The sequence below is a fragment of the Danio aesculapii genome, chromosome 13 (assembly GCF_903798145.1).
Source record: "Danio aesculapii chromosome 13, fDanAes4.1, whole genome shotgun sequence".
NCBI classification, from domain to species: Eukaryota; Metazoa; Chordata; class Actinopteri; order Cypriniformes; family Danionidae; genus Danio; species Danio aesculapii.
The window spans coordinates 2,716,787-2,731,786 of NC_079447.1; the positions used below are offsets into that span (position 1 = coordinate 2,716,787).

The 15,000-nt window shown below is 38.3% G+C and overlaps 1 protein-coding gene across 2 annotated transcripts in view; it reads left to right on the plus strand.

The window, feature by feature from the left end:
- lyst (lysosomal trafficking regulator) overlaps positions 1–15,000 on the plus strand; it is a 190,463-nt gene that overhangs the window by 94,924 nt on the left and 80,539 nt on the right. For both annotated transcript variants that reach the window (XM_056470332.1, XM_056470333.1), the window contains exons 17-21: positions 852–1,042; positions 5,248–5,496; positions 8,820–8,993; positions 12,354–12,503; positions 12,576–12,713. In XM_056470332.1, the coding sequence (XP_056326307.1) occupies positions 852–1,042; positions 5,248–5,496; positions 8,820–8,993; positions 12,354–12,503; positions 12,576–12,713 (902 nt within the window). The remainder of the gene's footprint in view (positions 1–851; positions 1,043–5,247; positions 5,497–8,819; positions 8,994–12,353; positions 12,504–12,575; positions 12,714–15,000) is intronic.

Consider the following 15,000-nt stretch of genomic DNA (forward strand, 5'->3'; position numbering starts at 1 on the left):
ACGCTGCAGCCAGAATTCTGACCAGAACCAGGAAATCAGAGCACATCACACCTGTCCTCAGGTCTTTACACTGGCTCCCAGTTACATTCAGAATAGATTTTAAAGTATTATTACAGGTCTATAAATCACTAAATGGCCTAGGACCTCAATACATTACAGATATGCTCACTGAATACAAACCTAACAGATCACTCAGATCTTTAGGATCATATAAACTAGAAATTCCAAGAGTTCAGTCAAGGCTGGGTGAATCGGCTTTCAGCTACTACGCCCCTCGCTGCTGGAATCAGCTTCCAGAAATGATCAGATGTGCTCCAACATTAGGCACATTCAAGTAAAGACTGAAAACACATCTGTTTAGCTGTGCCTTTACTGAATGAGCACTGTGGAAAAAAAAAATCAAAAGGGCTAAGAATTCCGACTTCAGCTGTATATATATATATATATATAATACAACACTAGTTAAAAGATCATTCATTTCCACTTTAAAAGTCAGTGATGTTGTTGATAACGTGGGCTCTTCCTGTTTCTGGTGGTTTCCATGCGTGAGCTACAAATTCCCTGCATTCCCTTCACATAACACACTTTTCTTGACAGAATGGCTGTTCTGTTGCTGCTAATAGGTCATGAATGGCCCCAGTGCAGCCGCTCCTGACCTGTGTAACGCTCTAATGTGGTTAGACGCTCTAGAGCCACTCCATGCCTTTTTTTGTTTGTTTATTTGTCTTTAGATCACAGCCTGCGGGTCAAACGTCCACTACACTTATGATTGATTTGTCACCGTTTTCTGAAGTCTTGAATTCAGCACTTCATTTCCTTTTTTCAAGCATGTTGGTTGTTGTGTGTTTTAGGCTCTAGAATTGACACTACCGAGGCGTTTTACCTGTACGCCAGCGGTCCTGACCTCACCTCCATCATGCCCTGCAAATACGGCAAGCCCCATGGGACACTATCCAAGTACGTGACGCAGGAGGGTCTTCAGTGTGAGCAGATACGAGAGCTCCTCATGAGGAATGCAGACGTTGACATCTCGCCTCTTGTTGTAAGTCACAGCACCTGTGAACTTTACTTTTTATTATTTGAACATTTCTGCTGAAGGCTTTTATGCAAATATATTTGATAGTTACACAGTTCAGTGGCTTGTTTCTCTCTGGCACTGGAAAGCAGGCAACGTTAATTGTCCATTATTTGCTGCTTGTTTAAGTGTGGCTTCTGTGCAGTTTTACCCACTGACATCTTAATTGCCAGTGATTTTCTGCGCTCGCCTGCTGTTCCAGGTGTTTATATGCTAATGAGTTGCATGCACAGTAATTACTGCTGACAGAAATTCACTAAAGCTCAAACCTCATGGTTGAATTAGCTTAATTTTCTTCTGTGACGATAATAATCTAATAAAAGTATTTTACCGAATTTTTATTTATTATTTTTTTTTAACAAAACTGGTGAACAATATATTTAGCTGGATTTCACATCAACAAAAGGAAAACATCAACTCTGTGAAGACTGACATTTTCAATAGTTGATCATTTTAAATGTTAATTTGAATAAAATTTGATTTATCATATCATACTATGACTTGCACTCACCGGCCACTTTATTAGGTACACCTGTCCAACTGCTCGTTAACACTAATTTCTAATCAGCCAATCACATGGCAGCAGCTCAATGCATTTAAACATGGTCAAGACAATCTGCTGGAGCTTAAATTGAGCATCAGAAAGGGGATTTAAGTGACTTTGAATGTGGCATTGTTGTTGGTGTCAGACGGGCTGGTCTGAGTATTTCAGAAACTGCTGATCTACTGGGATTTTCACGCACAACCATCTCTAGGGTTTACAGAGAATGGTCAGAACAAGAGAAAATATCCAGTGAGCGGCAGTTCTGTGGGTACAAATGCCTTGTTGATGTCAGAGGAGAATGGCCAGACTGGTTCTAGCTGAAATAAAGGCAACAGTAACTCAAATAAGCACTCGTTACAACCGAGGTCTGCAGAAGAGCATCTCTGAACACACAACACGTCCAACCTTGAGGCGGATGGGCTACAGCAGCAGAAGACCACACCGGGTGCTACTCCTGTCAGCTAAGAATAGGAAACTGAGGCTACAATTCACACAGGCTCACCAAAACTGGACAATAGAAGATTGGAGAAACGTTGCCTGGTCTGATAAGTCTCCATTTCTGGTGGTGGTGTAATGGTGGGGGGGAGATTTTCTTGGCACACTTTGGGCCCTTTAGTACCAATTGAGCATCGTGTCAACACCACAGCCTACCTGAGTATTGTTACTGACCATGTTTATCCCTTAATGACCACAGTGTCTCCATCTTCTGATGGCTACTTCCGGCAGGAGAACGCACCATGTCATCAAACGTGAATCATCTTAGGTCTTTCTTGATCATGACAGTGAGTTCACTGTACTCAAATGGCCTCCACAGTCACCAGTTCTCAATCCAATACAGCACCTTTAGGATGTGGTGGAACGAGAGATTGGCATCATGGATGTGCAGCCGGCAAATCTGCAGCAACTGTGTGATGCTATCACGTCAATATGGAGCAAAATCTCTGAGGAATATTTCCAGTAGCTTGTTGAATCTATGCCACAAAGGATTAAGGCAGTACGGAAGGCAAAAGGGGGTCCAACCCGTTACTAGTAAGGTGTACCTAATAAAGTGGCCAGTGAGTGTACGTATATAGGCCTATAATTTTTTTTGTTTGTTTCATATTGTTATCTCCACGCTGTACTCGGTGCATTAAGTCAATGTTAAAGAATAATGTTATTACCATTGCAGATGTCCATGTATGCTAAAAACATAATAAAGTTTGTCAAAAAGAAAAAAGAAAAATCCTGCTGTTAACTGCAGTCTCTGGACTTGCTGATTCCCACACGCCAGTATTTGAGTGATTTATTAATGCTTACTATCTGACCATCTAAGATTAGGCATGGATATTAACGTTACGGTTATGATTTTCAACAGTATTACAGCACACTGTGAGCACAGTGAGATTAGCTGTTATCTGTTGTCCACTTTTAGCATCCGCTAGAGCGTTTGGATCCAGAAACTGTGACGCCTGATGTCAGACTTAGAAGTCCCGTAAAATTAAAAGAACGTTTTTCAGATGTTAGGATCAGTGTGTTTTAAGGACATCTGTAAGCTTGTGTGCTCCAAAATAAAATGCAATATATAAACCTGCTATAAACACCCAAAGCTTGCAGTTTGTCACTTCCACCTAAATGGATCAACGATTTTTTTATTTTAATTTATTCTTCTTTGATGTCACCTCATACTTCAGTTTCTCATCAAATCTTCTGACCAATCAAATTCTCTCTAGTGTCTGACATGCCCCGTCCCCTTTTAATTTGCTTTTCATTTGATGCGCTTGAGCTCAGCTACTCTCACTGGCAGAGCTGTGATAAAACCCAACGCTATTGGTTGATTTTTAAAAAGGGGAGGAGCTACGCTGTCCCACCCTCTCTTCAAGTTTCAGTTGAGATTACGTCAAATTTGGAATAAAAAAATACTCATTACAAAGCACTTCACGGGACCCTTTTTTTTTATGAAATCCTGATAGCTCGTCAATAAAATCATTAGAATAGCAATTTAAAAAATAATATGAATAGTACTAAATATCTCAGTAATGTCTTCGTAAAGTGATTTCATGGTCAACACTGCAAAAAAATGCTTTTCTTACATTATTTTGTCTTGTTTTTAGTCCAAATATCCTAATTCTTAAATCTAGAAGCATTTTTCTTGTCTTGTTTTAAGTAAAAATATTATATAGCTTTTATATTATATAGCATATTATATAGATTATATAGCTTATTTTAGGGGGGGAAATCACTTAAGTCTATGGGCTCTATTTTAACAATCTAGGCCAAAAGTCTTAAAGCTCATGGCGCAAAAACATTGATGGTATATTTGAATCCACTTTTGCCATTTTAAAGACAGAAAAATCCGCTCTGCGCCCCGGCGTATGGTCTAACAGGGTTGTGCTTATTCTCTCAATGAGTTCTGGGTGTGTTTTGAGCATAACCTGCATTAAACCAATCAGAGACTCATCTCCCATTCCCTTTAAGAGTCAGTTGTGTCACGCCATGGTGCATTTGCTATCTACATGATGGACTTCATAAGAAGAAAAACTGAACGCTTCACTAGTGAGAAAACAGTTAAACAGAGCATCTGCAGTGCGAGGATAAAGAACGAGCCTCCTCCATTCAGCCTCTTTACTTTCTCTTTACTTTACTCTTTACTCCTTTACTTTGGTGGAGTGAGGAAACGGTGGAAACTCACTCCACTGAACACATCCATCAGCCCACATATTTAATTTCCTTTGTTATCCACAAAGATTTGTTTCAAAACTATTTCTAAATTCAGTTCTAATCTCCAGCAAACAAATAAATGAACAATAATAACAAAAAAAACTGAGTTATATCCAAACACACGTCCTGTATTTATGCCCTATATGGTGATGCAGACGTCTCCAAAACCCCACAGCTGGACAAATCTAAACTTTTTTTAAATTAAAAAATATATAAATATGCATATGATAAATAATACTGATAATAATAACAATAACAATATACAGATGCAGATCGTCATGAATAAACTGAAAAAGCCCCCCATGATGAGTCATGGGGCAGTGGTTTTTATATTTATGTAGAAAATCATCATTTCTGGATCATTTTAATCCTTCAGTTGTTTTCATCTGTAAAAATATTTGTGTGTTGTTGTTCATCCTGTGTGTATTCAGCAGTGTATAAGCATTTGGACCTGCATAGGCGCATAACTAAAGCGCTCTGTGCTTGACTTTAGAGCAGCTTTTAGTTGATCAATGGCTGGGTCTAATTCAGTTCCTGAAAATAGAAACACACCAGCAATGCGCCTTAACACACCTCCTTTATAGACCAGCACACACATGAGTCCACAAAGTGATGCAAATAGATTTGCTATTTAAACAACGTGGAGCAAAAGTGAAAATTACTGTTGTGCTGGTTTGAAATTAGCAATAAATCGCAGCATACACGTCTTGCGCCTTTTTGCGCCTTGTGTATGATAGAGCCCTATATGCTTTGCTTTCTAGAAAATTGTTCTTGATTGAAGAAGTTTTAGATATTTGGACTATAAACAAGACATAACATTCAAGTTGGAGAAGCATTTTCTGCAGTGAAAGTTCTGTACATTCAAAATATGCAAATGCAATCCACTGATGACTGAACAATACAAATAAAGGTTTGTGTGTGTGTTTTCCAGGAGAGTTTAGCAGTGGTTTACGCCCCCAGCACGCCGTCTCTCTACACCATATATGAGCCGGTGATCCGTCTGAAGGGTCAGGCCAAATCAGCAGTGGTTTCCCAGCGGCCCTTCAGTGCCAAAGAGGTCCAGAGTTCCATCCTGGAGTCTCCTTTTCTCAGGACCATGATGCCCTGCCAGGCTCTCGGCCTCCACAGCGCACTGCACAAGATTGGCGGCACCGGCTCTGTTGTCTTCCTGTTTGCTCGGGTATGTGTTTGTTTGCATATTTGTGACTAGTAGAGAATAAAAAGGTATTTTTTTTGGTCACTGCACTACTGTTTCTATAGTTTTTTGTAATGACCAACAAGAAAGGTTGCTGGTTCGAGCCTCTGCTGGGTCAGTTGGCATTTCTATGCAGAGTAGCTAAATAACTGAACTAAAAAGAAACTCTTGTTACATTTTCAAAGACGTAACTCAAATATTAGGGTGACGCAGTGGCGCAGTAGGTAGTGATGTTGCCTCACAGCAAGAAGGTCGCTGGTTCGAGCCTTGGCTGGGTCAATTGGCATTTCTGTGTGGAGTTTGCATGTTCTCCCTGCATTCGCGTAGGTTTCCTCCGTGTGCTCCGGTTTCCCCCACAGACCAAAGACATGGGGTACAGGTGAATTGGGAAGGCTAAATTCGTTGTGTGTGAGTGTGTATGGATGTTTCCCAGGGATGGGTTGTGGCTGGAAGGACATCCGCTGCGTAAAACATGTGCTGGATAAGTTGGCGGTTCATTCCGCTGTGGCGACCCCGGATTAATAAAGGGACTAAGCTGAAAAGAAATTGAATGAAGTAACTCAAATATTATTACTTATTTTTTAATGTAATGCATTAATTTACTCGTTACTTAGAAAAGTAATTTTATTACATACCTTGAGTTACGTTTAATGCGTAACCCCTAACACTGGGGATCACTGCTCTAAAATATGTTCTCTTGTCTGGGTAAAAAACAACTTTTAAACACAATATATTTTATTTTAGGAAACTAAAGTATTTTGGAGCAGTAAACATGTCAGGCGAAATAGTGAAAATAAATCATTGGCTGTCTTCATTAGTTACAAAAACACTGATTTCTTCACAGTTTGAAAAGCCATCTCTGGATCTCCTTCTCTTCTGTGCATATAAAGTAAAGCTACTGCACTGTGCAGCTCTACAGCATGCTTGTATGTTTATGTATAAGCAATTTTGTTTATCAGATGTTTGCTGAATCATGCACTGGCCAGTAGCTGTTGAGGTGAAGGCTCCTTTCCTGCTGGAGACACTGCTGCCCTAAAATATAATCAAATAGTCTTTGACAGCATGTATTATAAAAAAACTACATATATTGCAGGAACAGTATAAATATAAATATTCTAATACATGTTTTTTTGGAGTTTTTTTGCAGGCAAAATAATGTGTCTTTTACTCAGTCACATAATTGTATTTTTGGTCAGGATGTTCTTTTGTACAGCGTGTTCCTTCAGACATCTATTAACAGTAACCTTGTGTTTTTCTCATTCTTACAATTATGATATCAAGAACACTATTAAGAAGCACATTTTACTATTTTAAAACAAATGCCATTCACCAAGAGTACATTCAATTGTTTAAAACAAGAAGAAAAAGTAAAAAGATTAGGAATAGGAGATGCTTTGAACTTTCTGTTCTACCAAAATATGAAGCAGCATTATTAAGTTATCACATGTACACTCACCGGCCACTTTATTAGGTACACCTGTCCAACTGCTCGTTAACGCCAAGTTTTAATCAGCCAATCACATGGCAGCAACTCAATGCATTTAGGCATGTAGACATGGTCAAGACGATCTGCTGCAGTTCAAACCGAGCATCAGAATGAGGAAGAAAGGGGATTTAAGTGACTTTGAACATGGCATGGTTCTTGTGCCAAACGGGCTGGTCTGAGAATTTCAGAAACTGCTGATCTACTGGGATTTTCATGCATAACCATCTCTAGGGTTTACAGAGAATGGTCTGAACAAGAGGAAATATCCAGTGAGCGGCAGTTCTGTGGGCGCAAATGCCTTGTAGATGTCAGAGGAGAATGGCCAGACTGGTTCCAGCTGATAAAAAGGCAACAGTAACTCAAATAAGCACTCGTTACAACCGAGGTCTGCAGAAGAGCATCTCTGAACACACAACACGTCCAACCTTGAGGCGGATGGGCTACAGCAGACCACACTGGGTGCCACTCCTGTCAGCTAAGAACAGGAAACTGAGGCTACAATTCACACAGGCTCACCAAAACTGGACAATAGAAGATTGGAGAAACGTTGCCTGGTCTGATGAGTCTCCATTTCTGCTGCAACATTCGGATGGTCGGGTCAAAATTTGCCATCAACACAATGAAAGCATGGATCCATCCTGCCTGGTGGTGTAATGGTGTGGGGTATATTTTCTTGGCACACTTTGGGACCATTAGTACCAATTGAGCATCGTCTAAACACCACAGCCTACCTGAGTATTGTTGCTGACCATGTCCATCCCTTTATGACCACAGTGTCTCCATCTTCTGATGGCTACTTCCAGCAGGATAACACACCATGTCATAAAGCGTGAATCATCTCAGACTGGTTTCTTGAACATGACAATGAGTTCACTGTACTCAAATGGCCTCCACAGTCACCATAACTTAATCCAATAGAGCACATTTGGGATGTGGTGGAACGGGAGATTGGCATCATGGATGTGCAGCTGACAAACCGGAGGCAACTGTGTGATGCTGTCATGTCAATATGGAGCAAAATCTCTAAGGAATATTTCCAGTAGCTTGTTGAATCTATGTCATGAAGGATTAAGGCAGTTCTAAAGGCAAAAGTGGGTCCAACCCGGTACTAGTAAGGTGTACCTAATAAAGTGGCCGGTGATTGTACATACAGGTGTATATATATATATATATCTGTCAGCACATATCTTACTGGAAAACAATACTTTATCATAAAGTTGCATTAGTTAATGTATTTACTAACACAACCAAATAATGAACGAGACATTTATTACAGTAATTATTGTTGTTCATGTTATTTATTAAAAATACAGTTACTCATTGTTAGTTCTTGTTAACTCACAGTGCATTAATCAATGTTAACAAGCATGGCTTTGTATTTTAATAATGCATTGCTACATACTGTACTATGGTTAAATGATGTACAAGTATTGTTCATTTTTAGTTCATGTTAGTAAATGCTTTAATGAAACCCTAAGTAAGATATGTGATGGCAAAGATAAGAAAATAAGCTGTGGAGCAGTTCTAATTAAAATACCAACAGATGCTCAGTCCTGGGTCTGATGCCAATGTTCTGACAATTATTAATTCAATATAGTATTTGATCCTGAAGAATTTGGTTAATTTAGGTTGTTAGCTTAGAGCACATCATGTTCTTTTGCAGCATTTACTAATAAGCATCATAACAAAAGTGTAGTTTTCTAAGGCTTTCTCTGTCAAGATGAAAACAGCGCTTCCCTCCTCTAATGCGGTGTATTTGAGTGCATTTAGCATCAGGAGCAGCTGAATCATTGCATTAATCCTGTGTCTGTCTCTCTCGTAGGCGGTGGAGGTGTGTGACTGTGAGAAAACTCAAGCTCTGGCGCTGCAGGTGCTTCTGTCTCTGGTTAAAAACAATCAGCATCGCACTCATGAGATGGAGTGTTATCATGGTTATTCCATGATTCACCAGGTTCTTATCAAACCCAAGTGCATTGTGGGATATCATATCCTGAAGGTGGGTTTTAGCACGTCAGATGTAGATTACACGCCAAATACACTTCTCTTTGTGATTATGTTAAGGAAATATGGGGAAATTGCTGTTTATTAAAAATTAAGCAGTTGTAAATATAGCAATGCAATTATAATGTGTTTGTTGTTTACCAATTATATAATTTAAAACAAAATGTACAGTTGAAGTCAAAATAGCGTCATTTCCCAAATGATGTTTACAGAGCAAGGACATTTTTCACAGTATGCCTGATAATGTTTTTTTCTTCTGGAGAAAGTCTTATTTCTTTTTGTTAGGCTGGAAGAAAACTAGTTTTCAATTTTTTTACAACAATTTCAATATTATTAGCCTCCTTTAGATTTTTTGTGTTGGATTGTCTCCAGAATAAACCACTGTTACACAATAACTTGCCTAATTGCCCTAACTTTACCCTAATTAACCTAGTTAAGCCTTTAAATGTAATTTTAAGCTGAACACTAGTGTCTTGAAAAAATCTCAAAGAAAAATATGTAAATAATTAGACTAAATAAATAAATTCATTCCATTTGTTGAGATTTGAAGCGTAAATACTGCGGCAGTAATTTCTTGTTAAACATAATCCATTATATTTACAAATTCCAAAAAAATGTTTACATTACGTCTGTGCCACATTACTTGAGGCCAGTGTTATTTTAGTTCCATATGCACTAAGGTTAAATAGATAAATTTAATTAATTTCATTTCAATATTTTTTATTTTCATTTTGATTCTTTTTGTCGTGTACATTTTTAAACTAAATGAAATTTCTTAAACACTAGCTGAGTTTTTTATATATATAAATATATATGTATATATATATATATATATATATATTAGGGCTGCACGTTTAATAGAAAAAAGACCCCCCCACACAATCTTAGTCCAGCACCTTTACGTTTCAGCCAATTATATTTTCAAGGTCCGGAGAGGTCACATTGTTTTATATTCAATTCCTATCCAAGTACTATTATATATGTTGCTCAGCAACATGGACACCTCCAAATGGTGTTAAAGTGTCACATGCTGTATTTATAAGGTATAATTCACCCCAAAATGTCATTTCTGTCTTAATGTAATGACGTATTCGTGACAGCGAAATCACACATGAGCTAACGCACTGTTTGTTTACTACCGAGACGATACACGTGTGCCTGCCAATGGTGTCTACTTCAGTGAACAGAACCTGCAGAGGCTATGAATAACATTTAATAAAGTTGTAAATAACGTTCAGTTTGTTGCACAGAGCGATCATTTGGGTTCCGCACGTGAAATGTGATTTGCATGTTTTGTTTTTTCTTTAAGTGACTGCAACCATGACATGAGTGCACTCGGCAGTGAAAGTGAAACCAAAAACATAATTTAAATGATCATATCACATTTTAAAGTTATGATTACGACCCGCATTTGATATGTATTTTTGTTCATGGCGAACACAGTGTTGTGCATGAAAGTAAGCGTTTAACAGTGTCAGTATACTCTGTCAAGTACTCACCTATGTAATGTAATGTTGAATATAATGCAGGAGGGAATATGATAATGACAAATCTCTCATTTCACTAGTGAGAATAGTCTAATAATAATGTCAATGACAAATGACAAGCACATGTCTCAAACATAATAATTCAACTTCAGAATTATGAATAGTTGTATTCTGATGTCATCACTTCACTGTGAATTAACGATCATGTAAAGTCCACCATTCCAAGTCTATATAAAATTGAGCATTTTAACCAACAGTAGACCTACACAAAGGCCTAGTATTATTAGTATTCTTTTACTATATGTTTGAGAGTAACAATAATAATAGCCTACTCATATTAATCTTTATTTTACATCTACAGAATTGTGAGAAAATCCTGATCTTGATTTTAAGCAAAAACAAATTTGATTCTTATTTTAGCCAGAATCGTGCAGCACTAATATGTATGTATATTAAGGGTGTAACGATACGTGTATTCGTATTGAATCGATCGGTACGAGACTTTCAGTTCGGTATGCATTACAAACCGAACGATTCAGACTAATATCTAAAAAGATAAAAGAGAATAAGTGTACAAAATATAATGTTTTCAGTGCAACAACGTTCAACAAGGCATCCCAAATGACATGACCGGCAACATGCTGCCTTCCCCGCCGACTTCCAAACAAACACTACTCCAGTCACACACACGTTAATGTAATCCTCCTATAACCAACAGCGGGTCTGGCGTTTGGGAGCACTTTGGTTTCCCTGTAAGTTATGAGGATGTTGGCAAGAGAGTGGTGGAAAAAAAAACAATGACATCTGCTATGATGACAGTAAGCTATTTTAGCAGTAATATTTGAGCATGTCAACTCATTTACACTGACATCACAGAATCAGGAATTAGACGAAAACTGGAAACACTACATGCAACTATCCCCGCAGCATTCAGACAGGCAATTCCTACTGATTCCAACAGGGCAAAACAAATCACCGAGGCGATCGGTACATTTATAGCTGTGGATATGAGAGACCTTAATCAGTAGTGGAAATTTCGGGTTTTAAGATAATGTTAAATGTAATAGAGCCCTGTTACATTATTCCTTCATAAGCCCATTTCAGTCTGATAATTCTTGCTTTCAGATCCACTAAAATGGCAGGTGACAGTCAAATCAAGCAGATCTGTGCTGTCTGAAGGAAAGGTGGACACTCATCTTTCTGAAAATAAAAAAAATACTTAAATTGATTAAACTGAGTTCCATATAAAAACTAAGTAGTTCTTTTCCTTTTATTTGTTTAACTACTACAATATTACATTTATTTTTATAAGCAGCTTTTTGGTTTTGAGTATAAAGAGGGATTTGTTTTATTTGCTGCCAAGCAGAAACCCCAGAGTTATAGCTCAATCACTGTTTAAAGTAAAAGAAAAAAAACAAGATCAAACTTTAATGATGTTCATTTTAATACATTAAAAAAATTTTAATCAGAGAAATCCTCAGGCTTTTTTCTTTTTTGCTGTATCGAAAACATACTGAACCGTGACACCACTGTCGTATCAAACCGAACCGTGATTTTTGTGAACCGTTACACCCCTAATATATATATATATATGTATGTATTTTTGCATTAAATGTTCATTTTATTTATAAGGAACAAAAATGTTACCATAATAATAAAAATGAACTATAATAACCCTTCTACAATACTGTGCTTGTACTGAATAGCACACCCTGCTGGTTTTCATCATTAAAACAGACTCACAGACTATTTTATCCTTCTTTTACAATATTTTCCTCCAAATAATCTGTTAGGAAGATGCGCCCTGTTCCAGCTGCATGCTAATTTTGAACAGCACAGCAAATAAGTGTGTCTGTGTGCTCTGCTAGACGCTGTTAGACGGCTGCTGTAGCGGCTCCATCCTGACCATCGGAGAAGACGGACAGTTCCATCTGGATGCAGAATCCACTGTGGTGGTCCAAGATCTTAGACTGCTTTCTGAAATACTGCTGGACTGGAAGATATGGGCCAAAGCTCAGGTACATCGTAATACATGTGTGTTGTGTTTTAAAGAGTGATCATTATAATGACTGTGCTGTGTGTTGTGATAGTGTGGTGTGTGGGAGACGCTGCTCACAGCTTTAGAGATCCTCATCCGGGTTCGTCATCCTCAGCAGATGTTCAACATTCGACAGCTTCTGAAAGCTCAGGTGGTTCATCGCTTTCTGCTCGCCTGCCAGGTGCTTCAGGTGAGAACGTTACTTCACAGACTAACTCATGAGGTTAAGTCAATTCATTAAATCAAAACTGATCACAGGAATCAACCAATGGAGAAGTAAACAAAAACAATGGTCCCAACATATTTCCTGTCTTACATTTTATTATTTTTATAGCTTCCGAGACTCCAAAATGAGCCACATATTGATAAATAATGTTACGACAGCTGTTTTAACATTAAGTTATGATTGAATTGCCTCTTCTTACAGTTATGAAATAGTTTGATAACAAGCAGGAAAAGTTAATGGGCCAATAACATCACCACATTGAAATGGTCTATTGAGATTAGGGGTGTTAAAATGAATTGTTTCTTCAGTGCACCGTGATGCAGATGGGGACAATTCGATATCAGTTCAGTAATAGATCATAACTGGTTATTACGTACTGACGTCATTAATCTGATTTGAGCGATGTCGCAGTAGAATACTATGGCGAAGGAGGCGAGGGCGAGTAAATAAACCGCTCCTACTACTTAAAAGGCAGATAATTATGCACAATTCAACTGCTTGTGAGTTTGCTGGACAGTCTTTCACTGACACTGAAGAAGGCACAGTACACGAGCCGCTATTTCACTACTAGGGAGAAATGCTGTGATAATCCATCTCTGCCTGTCTCTCTCTCTCACTTTGGACATTTGAGCCGCTGGTGTGTTCATGAGGTAACTTTTCTTCTCCTCTCGGCTGTTAAAGCGATACTTGTGGATCGAGACCTGAGCGTGCCTGTGGTGCGAGTTTTCTCCACTGTGTCTATTACAGATTACCTGTGATAACTGTGCATTATGCACATATAGACTGAAACCGCGGCTGTTCTTCTCGGATCACTCAGCGGTGAACATCGCTTTTATTTCTGAAGACAATCAGAGCCCTTTCTGTTGAGCGGGTGAAGGCAAAGGCCAATTATAGGAGTGTAAGAACTCGCTTGATAGTGCTCAAAAAGAAAGCGGGATAATAGTTTATTTGCTGTAAATGCTCATGCTGTCTTCTGTGCATGTGTTGGAGTTTTGTCTAAAGCATTCAGAAAGAGGGTTTTCTTTGAGCAGGTCAAATTAAAGGGACAGTTCATATATCTGCTTGTATTAAAGGACGAAATTGTATTACAAATAACATGTAAATATTAATATATTTATAGATTTTAATAAAAAAAAAACTTGTGTTGTGAAGAAAAAATCTAATTATGTATGGAAAGCATCGTCAATGCACCGTGATATCGAATTGAACCGGATCGATGGCATGATAATCATAACCGAACTGAACCGTGAGACCAGTGTAGAATCACACCCCTAATTGAGATATTAAAATTAATGCTAAAATGTCTGTCGTCATGTTTGATAAAGTCATTACCCTAAAATACAATCTTTTGGTAATACAGCCTATAAATGTGTTGTCGGGCAGCTAGACCACCCACAAATGTCTGCGCCTCACTTTCACTTTGAGAAGAGCAAGTTTTTTTTCATAGCACTGAAAATGTACTTTTGAAAGACAGATGTGAAGTAAAGTTAAATGTTTAGGTAATGTAACAGGGCTTGAAATTGCGACTGTGTTATTCGCGTATGCGCCTGAAATTTTATCTAGGCAACCTCAAAATGAATTTGGGAGCAGTTGTGCGAGTGCTTTAAATTGTTGCCGTGTGACCAGTTTTCACTGCAACATGTTCACAACATGCGTGGATTTAGGAGACATTCACGTAGAATGCATCTTTGCGCCTGAAACGCAGCGCTCAGGAATGGTTTAAAACCGTTGTCACATCAACCTGCTGCAGTAAACAAATTCTGCAATGCTTGCCCCGCCTTCAAGCTCTTTTGATTGGCCCTCTGCTCTGGAACTGAACGTGAATGGATTGGTTAATATCAGCTGTCAATCACTCAGTTCAGATGATAGGGAGCTACAGGTGCAAAAATGTAAAGGGCTGTTTCTCAATTCAAGAGCGGTCTTGAGTTTTGGAACTGAACTTCGGCAGTTGAGCAAGATCACTGAAGAGCGCATATTAAGAAACAGCCACTGTCTGGATATGATTTTGTTTTAGAAACCACCTAAAGTTACAAATAATGGCACATCTTAATAGTGGTCATGTGGTGAATGGTAATCCACTATTTACACTTTTCATGAGTGGATAAAAGACTTATAATTTTGATCATAATTTTGATGGGTGCCTGAGGTTAGCTACCAAGCAAAAAGGATAATTTCCAGGCCTGTGTAAAGGTAAATGTTTTTGCCAACAGAAAGTTTTGTTTTGTTATCAGGAGCTATGCAACAGAGGCAT